At 34.9% G+C, this 12,259-nt stretch overlaps 1 protein-coding gene across 10 annotated transcripts in view; it reads left to right on the top strand.

Moving 5' to 3' along the window:
• Window positions 1–12,259, top strand: part of CSRNP3 (cysteine and serine rich nuclear protein 3) — a 244,031-nt gene that overhangs the window by 192,041 nt on the left and 39,731 nt on the right. The window contains exon 2 of one of the 10 annotated variants that reach the window (XM_074303234.1): window positions 4,084–4,155. The exons of the other annotated variants lie outside the window; for them this stretch is intronic. Coding sequence (XP_074159335.1) covers window positions 4,084–4,155 — 72 coding nt within the window. The remainder of the gene's footprint in view (window positions 1–4,083; window positions 4,156–12,259) is intronic. 10 annotated transcript variants of the gene reach the window in all.

Below are 12,259 nucleotides of genomic sequence, written 5' to 3'. Positions count from 1 at the left end.
ACTAATAGTCAGTCCCCTAAGAAGGAAATACCATGATTACCAAGAATTTGAGAGAGAACACTTAAGTTACTGGAATAAAAAATACAACAAAAACCCATCATGTTATATTAAGGAACTGTGGTCACCTTAAAATATTCATTATTAGCTAGAACTAAAGTTTCCAGTTGTGCGAATGTCAGGATCTATTCCTATAGAAATAGAAAGCATTAAATGTGAATGAGCTCAAATAGAAGAAACTGTTATCTAAAAATTCATGAGTATCGTCTATAAATCTCATGTATGACTCTTGATAAAAGTAAACTTCTAATGATGTCTTTGCTGGAGTCATAAGATATTTCAAGAGTAACATCCTGAATCATATGAAATACAAGATTTGTCTATTGGCAGTCATACCAGCCTAGTTGAAATAAATGGAAAAGGGAGGGAAAGAGTATTCATTTATTAAGCACCTCTTATATGCTAAGGGCTGTACTAAATGCTTTGCAAATATTAAAACACCGCCAGGAGCTAGGTACTATTTATTTAATCTTTACAAATATCACAGTATTCTTGAGAAATAGGTTCTATTATTATCACCATTTTACAGTTAAAGAAACTAAGGAACAAAGATAAAGTAACTTGCCCAGAGCCACTCAGATAGTAAATGCCTGAGACCAGATTTAAATTTAGATCTATCTGACTCGAAAGCCAGAATTCTATCCATTCCACCATCTAGCAGAAAGATAACAGGAAAGTAGAAAATAATATTTACTAATGGAGTGAAAACTACCACCCCCTTCACCAGTACCAGTACCTCCCCTCGGATCCCAGTGGCTAGAGCATAAAACATGGACTTCAACATACGTGGCAATAGAAATTCCTTCCAAAATTATCTCTACTTCCAGTCCTGTTCCCAATGTCATCATTGAAGAGAATGTGGTTACTACCAGCAGCCATTATCACTAATGGGCCCCTTATCCCAAGACCCTAGAAAAAGTAACACCCTCCCAGACCACTGGCCCTGCCCTCACAACCCTTATGGAGACGATTAACCATTCCATCAACTGTTGGCCAAGTGCAACTGATGAGGCAAGCCTAAACAAAGCAGCAGGGCATCCTGAGGGACAAGAAGGAGACAGCCTTTGTCAAGCCAAATCATTGCCTCCTTGTCAATTATCATATCCAACTATTGACAACTGCTTATAATTGGCACAAACTGCAGGTCTGCCTCCTTAGTATCTGTAGAGCTACTAAAGACTTAGAGAAGACTGGCCACCAAAGTCCTGGGCATTACAAATTGCTTCAACATCAGCAACAGATTTTGTTTTATCCATGAAAATTACATTAAAGAAGATATATCACCATCCACTTTGTTGATGGTACCCCAAGGATCGTGGAACTTTTCCATCCAACTTGCTCTTGAGAACTTATACATGTTTTTTCTTTCCTCCACTAGATGTGAGTTACTTGAGAGCTGGAACTGTCTCCCCTTTTCCATTTATATCTTTAGCTCTTAGAACCAAATTTTACATATAGTAAGTACATAATACATGCCTTTTCATTTATTAATTGGATAATTACTGATAAACATCAGGTTAATTTAATTTTTAATTTTTATTTATTTATTTTTAATGATAGCTCTTAATTTTCAAAATATATGCAAAGGTAATTTTAACATTCACCCTTGTATTCCAACTTTTTCTCTCTCCCTTCTTCCTCCCCTACCCTAGACAGCAAGCAATCCAATATATGTTAAACATGTGCAATTATTCTATACATATTTCCACATTTATCATGCTGCACAAGGAAAATCATATCAAAAAGGAAAAAATGAGAAAGAAAAGCAAATAACAACAAAGATGCAAATCCTATGTTGTAATCCACATTCAGTCCCCCCAGTCTTCTTTCTGGATGAAGATGGCTCTCTCCACATTCAAATTGGCTTATCCAAGTTGATTTTAAAGTTTTTACTTCTGTGGTATGGCAGACAAATTGCTGGAATCAGGCTATATCTCAGTTCAAATTTTGTCCCTTGCACTTACTAACTTGTGCCTCTAGACAAATAACTTAAAGTGGTTTTTTTTTCAGCCTTAGTTTACTCAACTGTAAAGTGGAGATAAAATTCCTGAGTCATTACTCTACAATGTAATTGCAAGAACCAAATAAAATAGTTTCTATAAAGAACTTTGCAAATCATAATATGAATATTAGTTATTGTTATCATAATATCTACTATCTCTGAAATTCTTATTAAGCAACAAATATTCTTTACTTAAGAAGACAGAAAATGGAAAAATAAATATTTGAAATTTTTATTGTATTTTAAAAATTATTCTTTTGAGGAAAAATTTTTTCCTTCCCTCACAGACTGAGTACCAGATATTAATAAATATTAATTTAATTTATTTGTGGTCTAGTTGGAGTTAAGTAAACCTGGCTTATGATACTGAAAGTGTCACTGGCCATATATTTTGGTAAAATAGATATCTCACCTTTTTCCCCATAAGTAAGATTTAAGTCCCCCAAAAGACTATATGTCTATTACATTTATACCAAGCCTATTTTCAAGAAACTTTCTGTATAAAGGATAATTGTATACAATGTACTATGAGAAAACCAGTAGATCTGTGTATACAATAGCAATTACAAGAGTTTACTGAGGCAAAAGAATGATTCAGGGATCCTACTGAAAGTTTGAAAAATTAGTGAGATTAATGGAGAAAATTTTCCCTGAAGAGATGAACTTGTAACCTATTGGTTAGAATGAGGAGGGAAGTAGTAGTGCATACATATTAAACAGTGTTTTAAAAGACTTACAGAAACAAGAGTAATCAGTTGTTGGTAACATATTAAATAAGCTAAGCAAGAATGGAGATGGTTCTAAAAGATCTTTTATGAATCCATTGGATCTTGGAATGAATTTTTCAATAGAAAAATGAAAGAATTTTGTAAAGGGTGGTTAGATACTCAGGCCAAGAAAATTTATAAAAAGTGAAATATAGCACAATTAGAGTGCTTAAGAAGTTGATTCTAGAATAAAAGTAGAGAAAGATAGAAAAACATTTCCTTGTCTCTTTATAAGCAAAGGGGGGGCAACCTTAGAATTTATGTTTTCACAGACTTTGTATATGTATGTGTGTATCCTATCTTATGTTCTATTTCAAGCTTCTTTTATATACCCCCTTACTGCGTCCCATAAAATGCTCCCAAAATAACTTTCTTCCCACCGTAGACTTCAAAGGTCCTGATACATGTAACCTTAGGTAGTAGTGAGGAGGAAAGAAATATAATTGAAGATTTATTTATCATTTAAGATTAGAGTATAAAAGACTGATACTCCAGAAAGAGTTTTAAAGACCATTGGAATTTGGAAGATACTATTTGTCCACTGAAATAAAACCCTACTTTGTAGAAGTTCAGACTGTATATAATAAAGTCAAATAAAAAATTCAATAGTGTAGATGAACCTATTTTAAAAATTTTATTCTTTGCATTTGTATCTCTTTGCAAGGCACAAAGTAGGTATTTAATAAATATTTCTTGATAGATTGATTAATTGGGGAAGAGCCATGTCGACCCACCATATAGACATGCCATTTCAAAGACCGCTTTAAAGATTAGTTTTTCTAAGCTAGCAATAGGTTTGCTCTTCTTCCAACTCTTCAAAAATCCTCCTTCCCATCCTCCAGAACTCCCAAGGTTGGTTAGTTTGCTTTTTCTCCAGCTACTTCCTGAGTAATAAGAGAGCTTATATGGGAAAAGCAGAGCTGAAGGGAAGCAACTAACGTTTTCATGGGTGAGCCATTTGAGCATCGTCTGTATGACAGATAAGGTGAGGCCGGCCTATGAAGGAGTTTGAGAACAATGAATTCTGTGTCCAATCCAGAAGATATCCAAAGAGAAAGGGCAGAAGGAAATGTTAGAATAAATAAAGGATAGTCACCGAATTCCCTAGTAGGAATAGAACTTATTTGGGATGAAAAATGCTCTGGAAAAAAAAAAGCCTATTCATATTATTCTGTTCAATTCCCCACTTTATTCCAAAGAATATTTGTTAAGTGAGGAATCTCCTTTTTTCTTCCTTCTTTCTGTACATTCTCTCAGATCTGAACTTGTTTGACTCTGATAGAACAGTCCTTGTAGCCAACTGCCAGCGTTCAAGCAGGATGGAAAGAGGTAATTATATGTTGATAGGGACCTTCATTGCATTTTTAGGAGAATAACTAGAAATGTGTATAATTTTCTTTAATTCCTTTCCTTCCCTACAATTTCCCAGACTGTATATCTAGCACTAACTTCTCTGCTGAACTCCAGTACTATATTATCAATTGGTTGTGACAATCTCCATGCGTAAGTCTCACAAATATCTCTCACCAAGCACATCCTAAACCAAATTCATGTTTTCCCCAAATCTAATTCTTTTAACTTTCCACTGATGGAACAATTGTCCTTCCTTCTATCTTGCCCCTCATATTCAGCTAATTGTCATGCCTTGTGGAGTGTACTTCCAACATATTTATTTCATTCCCTTTTTTACTTATATCACAGCCACCCTCATAAACTACTACAATTAGATTCCTTTTTTGTCTTCCTGCTTCCATTGTGTTGCCTTTTTAATTTGTCCCCCACATAGCTGGAAAAATTACATTTTTAAATTCTGATTTTTTTCTTTGTCCTTTCTTTTTCCCTCCCTCCCCTCTCTCTTTTCCTTTCTGCATCCAATCCCTTCCTCTCTCTCTCATTCTCTCTTTCTTTCCCTCCTTTCTCTCTCTGTCTGTCTCCCTCCCTCCCTCCCTCTCCCTCTCCTTTGCTCTCACTCTCTCCCCCCCCCCCATTTCTCCTTTCTCTTTTTCATACACACACACACACAGAATCTTCAGTGGCGCTCCCTCTGCTCCCTTTTGTCTCAGATAAACTATAAACTCCTCAACCATATATGTTAAAGGCCTCCATAGTCTGGTTCCCATTTGGCTTTTCAATTTTACTTCATATAATCACTCCTTTTCTTGTGCTTTCTGTTCTGGTCAAGTTTTGTTTTTTTTTTTTCCTTGAACCTGATACTTCATGGTTTGCTATCCCAACTTTGCAAAAGTGTCTTTTTCTTACCTCCTCTCAAGTTTTACATCAGGCACTTACATGCTTATTGACTCACTAAAATTACTTTGTTTCTTGGCATATGCTCCATATTTACTTCCTTGTGTTCCTGGTGCACTTCTCCAATAGAATGCAAGAAACTTGAGAGCAAATATTTATTTCATTTTTGTCTTCTTATTCTCAGTTCCTAATGCAGTTTGATTTTTTAAAAAACTGAATAGATCCTTAATGAAGGATTATTTAATTGTTAAAGATGGTGAAACTCGTGGGTTGCTAAGTGCCGCTGAATCTCAGCATTGGAAGAAATTTCAGAGGCCATGTTGTCTAGCCCATCCCTGAAACAGAACCCTCTCTCTACCTAACGAGGTCATCCAACCTGGGCTTGAAGGCCTTCAGTGAAAAGGACCCATCACCTCAGAATACAAACCTCTCCACGACTGCTATAATCACAGTTATAGATGGAGTTATGAGAATTTTTTTTTTTTTACTTTTTACTTCAAACCTAAATATAACTGTTTGCAACTTCTCCTGGGATCAGAGCTATAGAGCTGGAAGGGGAGTTTAAGGACATTTAATTTTATTATCTCATTTTTAGATGTGGAAAGTGAAGCTTAGTGTGGTTCAGAGCTGGGTCACATAAGCGACAGAAATAGCTCAGGTCTTCCAAATCCAAATCCAGCTCCCTTTCCATGGTACCACGTTGCCTTTGGTTTCATCAACTTCTGCCCTATTAAGTAAAGCAAATCCAATTGTATCTCCTTCTGTTTGAAGTTCTTACATAGCTGTCAAGTTTTACAACTCTGCCTCCAAATTTTCTTTAGTCATCTCTAGTATCATTTTTTAAAATTTTATTTATTTATAATTTTTTGACAGCATATATGCATGAGTAATTTTTTATAACATTATCCCTTGTATTCATTTTTCCAAATTATCCGCTCCTTCCCTCTACTCCCTCCCCTAGATGACAGGCAATGCCATACATTTTACATGTGTTACAATATAACCTAGATTCTGGTATCATTTTGTTGCTGTTATTGAGTTTTTTTCAATGTGCCTGACTATTGATTTTCTTGGCAAAGGTACTGGAGTGATTTCCTTCTCCAAATCATTTTACACATGAGAAAACCTTGATATAAAGGTCATATAACTGGGCTTGCCCCAGGGTCACATTTGAACTCAGGACTTCAGGCTGGGCAATATATCTACTGCACCACCTAGCTCCCAGTACCATCACTGGTTCCTCAAGTCCTTCATTTTCACTTCCCAGTGAAGGAAACTTCCATTCAGTCAGACCCAGATCAGTGTTGGAACAAAAGAAAGGGTAGAAAGAAAATAATTGGTTATGTAACCTTAATGCCAAAATAATGTCTCTTATCATAAAATACCCAGCATAATTTTTTTCCACTTGAGGCTCAACCCAGAAAGAGGGGAAAATCTTTTACTATAGATTTACCTAATATACTTGTACTAAATTTAAATTTGTAATTATGCTGGTTATAGTAAATCAAAAGGAATTTTATTGTAAGGGAAAAAAGAAAAGGCATTGTACATCCTATGGTAAGTAAATTATTATACATATTCACTAACTGAATATTCCCTAGTGTCACTTGTAATTAGACTTCTCTCCTTTTCAGTCCTTCCATTACAGCTTTCCATGTCAGTGTGAAGTGGTACCTTCCCTTGAGGTTGGGGGATAGGGAGGAGGAAAAAAAAAGATCCCTGCACAGGCCAGCAGGTGCCTCAGTCGTGAAATTTAAATCTTTTTTTTTCCAAGGTGCTTTTAGATTATATTCTGTTAAAAGGTAGAGACTATTTCTCTTATGTTTTATATACTGTCCTAACAACCAATGCTAAACAATTATAATAGATGTAGTGATAAAATTATGTTTTTTCTTGATGACATTAGAATTTATGGTTAATGAAAATATTAAATAATATTTAGTTTGTGATTGAAAATCTTTAAATATTAAGCATTTTACACTTAATTGCAAAGGAAATTAAGGAAACTTTTGGGAAAATGTAATTTGATTTTGAAACAAAGTGTTGGTCTAAGAAAGTTTTGATTACTTTTCTTTTCTTTGAAAGAGAAAATATTACCATGCGCTTTATGATGGATCATTTGAGTGTCTTTTACTTCCCCTTATTCCCTATTATTATTCTAAAAGCTTTTCTTACCCTTTACATTAAATTTAGACAGATACAGAAATATAATGGAATTTTAGGTCATATTTTAATGACAAAGATTTGTGCTAACTCAAAATTGTGTTAAAGGGAAAATTTAAAGGAAAGTACTTTTTTTTTGGTTAATCTGTCCTTTTTCTTTGAGAGTCCCTATTTTGGTTAGGTTGTATTTTCTTTGATATCTTCTTGTTCCTTTAGATCATGATAGTAACTAAAAGCTTTCAATTTATTTCTGTCGATATTCCAAGGACCCAAATCCCTGGACTCATAAAATGAGCTTTTCAAAAACCAAAATCTCTCTTAAGTCATGTCTACACAAGTGATCATCTATAAGACTGTCACAAAATTTATGTAATCTAAGGATAATGTCTATTATCATTTCATAAGATGTTCAAACTTAGGCAAAATTTGGTTCTGGCCATCATCTAACTATCCACAAGTAGATCCATGAACCAATAGTGGAGTATCCTGGAAAGGGCACAAGACCATAACACAAAACACTTATTCCTTCCCTAAACTCACTACTGAATTGGTAAAATTATTCTACTCTCAGGGCCTCAGTTTCCTCATATGTAAAGTGAACAGATAGGATTAGATAATTTCATAGGTTTCTATGACTGCCACTACAAATTATCCAATAGAATGTAAGGTCCTTAAGGGCAGGGATTTTTGTCTTTGTATCACTAATGTCTAATACACAGTAAACTCTTTTTTTTTTGTTTTTTTTAAATTTATTTATAATTTTTTGACATTATATATGCATGAGTAATTTTTTTATAACATTATCCCTTGTATTCATTTTTCTAAATTATCCCCCCTCCCCCTACTCCCTCCCCCCGATGACAGGCAATCCCATACATTTTACATGTGTTACAGTATAACCTAGATACAATATATGTGTGTAAATACCATTTTCTTGTTGCACATTAAGTATTAGATTCTGAAGGTATAAGTAACCTGGGTAGATAGACAGTAGTGCTAACAATTTACATTCACTTCCCAGTGTTCCTTCTCTGGGTGTAGTTGTTTCTGTCCATCATTGATCAACTGGAAGTGAGTTGGATCTTCTTTATGTTGAAGATATCCACTTCCATCAGAATACATCTTCATACAGCATTGAAGTAGTACACAGTAAACTCTTAAGCAGTCCTTCATTTTCGACCAGTAGTTCTACTTGGTATTAACCCCATTAATAACATGCCCTGGCTCCCAAGCTAGATCCCATTAGTGCTACCTCCACCTGCCATTTTTGTATAATCTCCCCCCATTAGATTCTAAGTTTTTTGAGGTCAGAGATTGTCTTTATTTTTTTAATTGGTATCTCTTAAGTGTAAGACAGTGCCTGACACATAATGAGTGTTTAATGTTTATTGATTATTGCATAATTGAATATAGTATAAAAAGATTGCAAAACACTTAATATTATCTCCTATAATCCATAAGCAGAGAAAAGGGTCAGCGTAATCAGAAGCAGAATGCTATTATAGACATCTCTCTTGGCTTACTAAAGCCCATATCTCTAGTCGGGCTTCTTTTAACAACTCCGTTCTTTTTGTTAATTGTTTCTAAACATTCATTTGAATTCAACTTATAGTTAGTTCCTCCCTCTTATCTTGTTGTAGAGTTTCAACTCTGTTATTGAAGTCTGGCCAAATTGATCTGAAATTGGCTGGATTGTTATTTTACATATTCTGAAATGCCATACAAGGGGCTTCTAATATAATGACTCTGTGTGCCCTGAGAAATCAGGGGTGTGAGTATACTAACTATTGGGGTTTGTTGTTGTTATTGTGCTGTATGTGTGTGTATCTGTGTAATGGGGTATCTATGTGATGGGATAAGAGTGCTGGACTTAGAGTCTGGAAAACATGAGTTCAAATTTGACCTCAGACACTTCCTAACTGTGTGACTCTATGCAAATAACTCAACCCTGTTTGCCTCTATTTCCTTATCTGTACCATGAGCCGGAGAAGGAATGGCAAACCATTGCAGTATCTTTGCCAAGAAAATCCCAAATAGGATTACAAAGAGTCACACTTCTGAAATGACTGAACAACAAGAATGACATGCATCTGTCTCTCTGCTTGAACAGTGGGTGATTTTATTTATGGTTGCATGGTGGATAGACATAGCACCTATGATTTCATCAGTATGGGGAATCATCACGTATTTTTTTCTACAATTTATAGAAATACCTAGGACAAAGATTCTCACACTTTTAAGTTTCAGAAATCCTTTATGCGCTTAAAAAGTTTTATAGCCCCAAAGAGCTTTGGTTAATGCAGATTATAGCTATCCATATGTACTGTATTAGAAATTAAAGCACTTTTTAAAACTATCCACATAAAGTAACAATAATAAATCCATTAAATGTTTATATAACTAATATGTTAATGAAAAATATGATTCCCAAATTGAAAATATATGAGAAGAATAGCATTGTTTTACATATTTTTGTAAATCTCTTTAATATCTAGTTAATAGAAGACAATTGGATTCTAATGTCTACTTCTGCCTTCACTCTTATAATATCATTTTGTTTGAAGTATGTGAAGATATGTGTAGTTGGAAAATTGAAGAGTATTTTAAACAGGTAAATAGCATCAGCATTAGTATGAAAATTATTCTTATTTCACACCCTCCCTCAAAGGGTCTCTCAGACCTGAGAATTATAAGCCTAGAGCAGTGGTCCAAACTTTTTAAGTAGGGGGCCAGTTCACTGTCCCTCAGACTGTTGGAGGTCCGGACTGTAGTAAAAACAAAACCTCACCCTCTGTTTCCACCCCTCAGCCCATTTGCCATAACCCGGTAGGCCACATAAACTTCCTCAGTGGGCCACATCTGGCCTGCGGGCCATAGTTTGAGAACTCTTGGCAGAGCGTTAAGAAGATAAGTGATTTGAGCAAGTTCACAAAGTCAGGATGAATCAAAGGCAGAATTTGAAACTAAGTCTTATTGACTTCAAAGCCTGTTCTGTCTCCATTGGAACATAATGCCTTAACATAGATACTATAACTTGGCTTTTTTTCAACAATGAGATGATTCAGACCAATCCCTCTAGACTTGCGATGGAGAGAGCCATCTGCATCCACAGAGAGGACTGTGGGGACTGAATGTGATCATAGCATGGTATTTTCACCTTTTTTGTTGTTGTTTTCTTGTTTTTTTCTCTTTCTCATTTTTTCCCTTTTTGATCTGATTTTCATTGTGCAGCATGATAATGGTGGAAATAAGTATAGAAGAATTACACATGTTTAATATATATTGGATTACTTGCTGTCTAGGGGAGGAGGATGGGGGAAGAGAGAGAGAAAAACTTAAAACACAAGATTTTGCAGTGGTGAATGGTGAAAACTACACTTGCATATATTTTGAAAATAAAAGGCTATTATTTTAAAAACACCAACATAAATACCATAAGGAAAATTAGCTTATATATCTAGAGATTTTCTATGCACTTATTTTATTTTGATGTATAGGTGCTTTTTTAGTATCTTCCTAGACAATTTAATAAGAGAGAAATATATAACTATTGACCATAAAGATACCTGGGGAGGGAGGCAGTTAGAGAGTGTAGTGGACAAAGTACTGACTGGCCCTGGAGTTAGCAATACTCCACCTCAAACACTTAACACTTACTAACAGTGTGACTCTGGGCTAGTCATTTTGCCTTGCAAAACAAAACAACAAAAAAAAAACTATATGGGGAGGAAGAGGAAAGGACATAAATTTTTTCTTATTCTTTTGAAAAGTAAATTTATTATGGGTAGGAAACCAGAGATATTTAAATTAATTTCCTCATTAAAAATTATTCTTAAATGCAATGTCCTAGTAACATTTTGTCATATACCATTTTCCTCAATGACAAAAAAATGCATTTTGTCATGTCCAAAATAATCTATCTGGTAAAGATTTAGCTAATGAGATAATGAAGATAAACTTGATGGAATCACCCAGAAAGTAGCAATATAATAAAGCATGGCTAAAAAGTTTGCAGTTTTATTCTACAAAGTGAATTGAAATAATCTCCAGCATTTTTTCCAGCTCTAAAAATTTTTGTGATTCTGTGACCTTTCATTCTTAAAAAAAAATTCATTCACATTTTGTAATGACAACAAGCGGAAGGTGACATCTCATAAATTCTCAGAAAAAAAAAAAGTCCATCTCATCTAAAATCTAGAGTCACAAATTTTCTTTTAAAATGTAAATTTCTCACCACACGGCGTTGGTGATATAACATTGAGTCATTAGATCATTTTCCTACCCCCCAGCCTCCCCCCATTTTTTTTTCATTTAATTTAGGCAAAGGTGTACAGCATACAATGCAATTGTGCTTCGATGTTTTGTAGTCTCTGACAAAGTTTAGGAGCATGATCTTTCACCCAGTGTTATTGTTTAATACGCCTGCTAAGCAGTCATGGAGAAGCTTCCTTTAAGCGATGTTCTGACCTGGATTATCATGATATATTATGCTTGACAGATCTATATTGTTGAACTCCATGAAATACTGTGTGGGAAAGTCATTGAGCAGGTGGAGAATCTTGTGAATCCTTCCAACAGGAATGGTTCATAGTGCCATTGAGAATGTGTTTTAAAAAAAAAAAAGGCAGGAAAATAGGTTAGTGGAGCTAAAGAAAAGCAATGTTTCCTTCTGTCACTGTGTGAGAATTTTAATCAAATGGCCTGCCTCATGCAGCTTTATCTTGCTTTGAGATATTCCATGTCCCCCCAATATTTCTCTGGTGGTGGTAATGAATTGCATTGCCCTCTTGGTTGTAAGAGGACGAGGATTCTGCTGAGGAGCCATATGGTTCACATTTATTTTAATGTGTCTTTGACATCAGGAGAATTGCTGAGACAGCGGAGGAAAATGCTTACACTTTGGACTGCAGCCAGAACGGCGATTATTTATGTCTAGCAACTACTCCTTTTTTCAATAAAAAGGAGTGTTTGAGAAACATTAGGGGCTTAAGATGTCACTCATATTGGGATTTTAATAAAACCA

This window comes from Sminthopsis crassicaudata, chromosome 3 (assembly GCF_048593235.1).
Source record: "Sminthopsis crassicaudata isolate SCR6 chromosome 3, ASM4859323v1, whole genome shotgun sequence".
NCBI lineage: Eukaryota > Metazoa > Chordata > Mammalia > Dasyuromorphia > Dasyuridae > Sminthopsis > Sminthopsis crassicaudata.
This window is presented reverse-complemented; position numbering and strand designations above follow the sequence as displayed.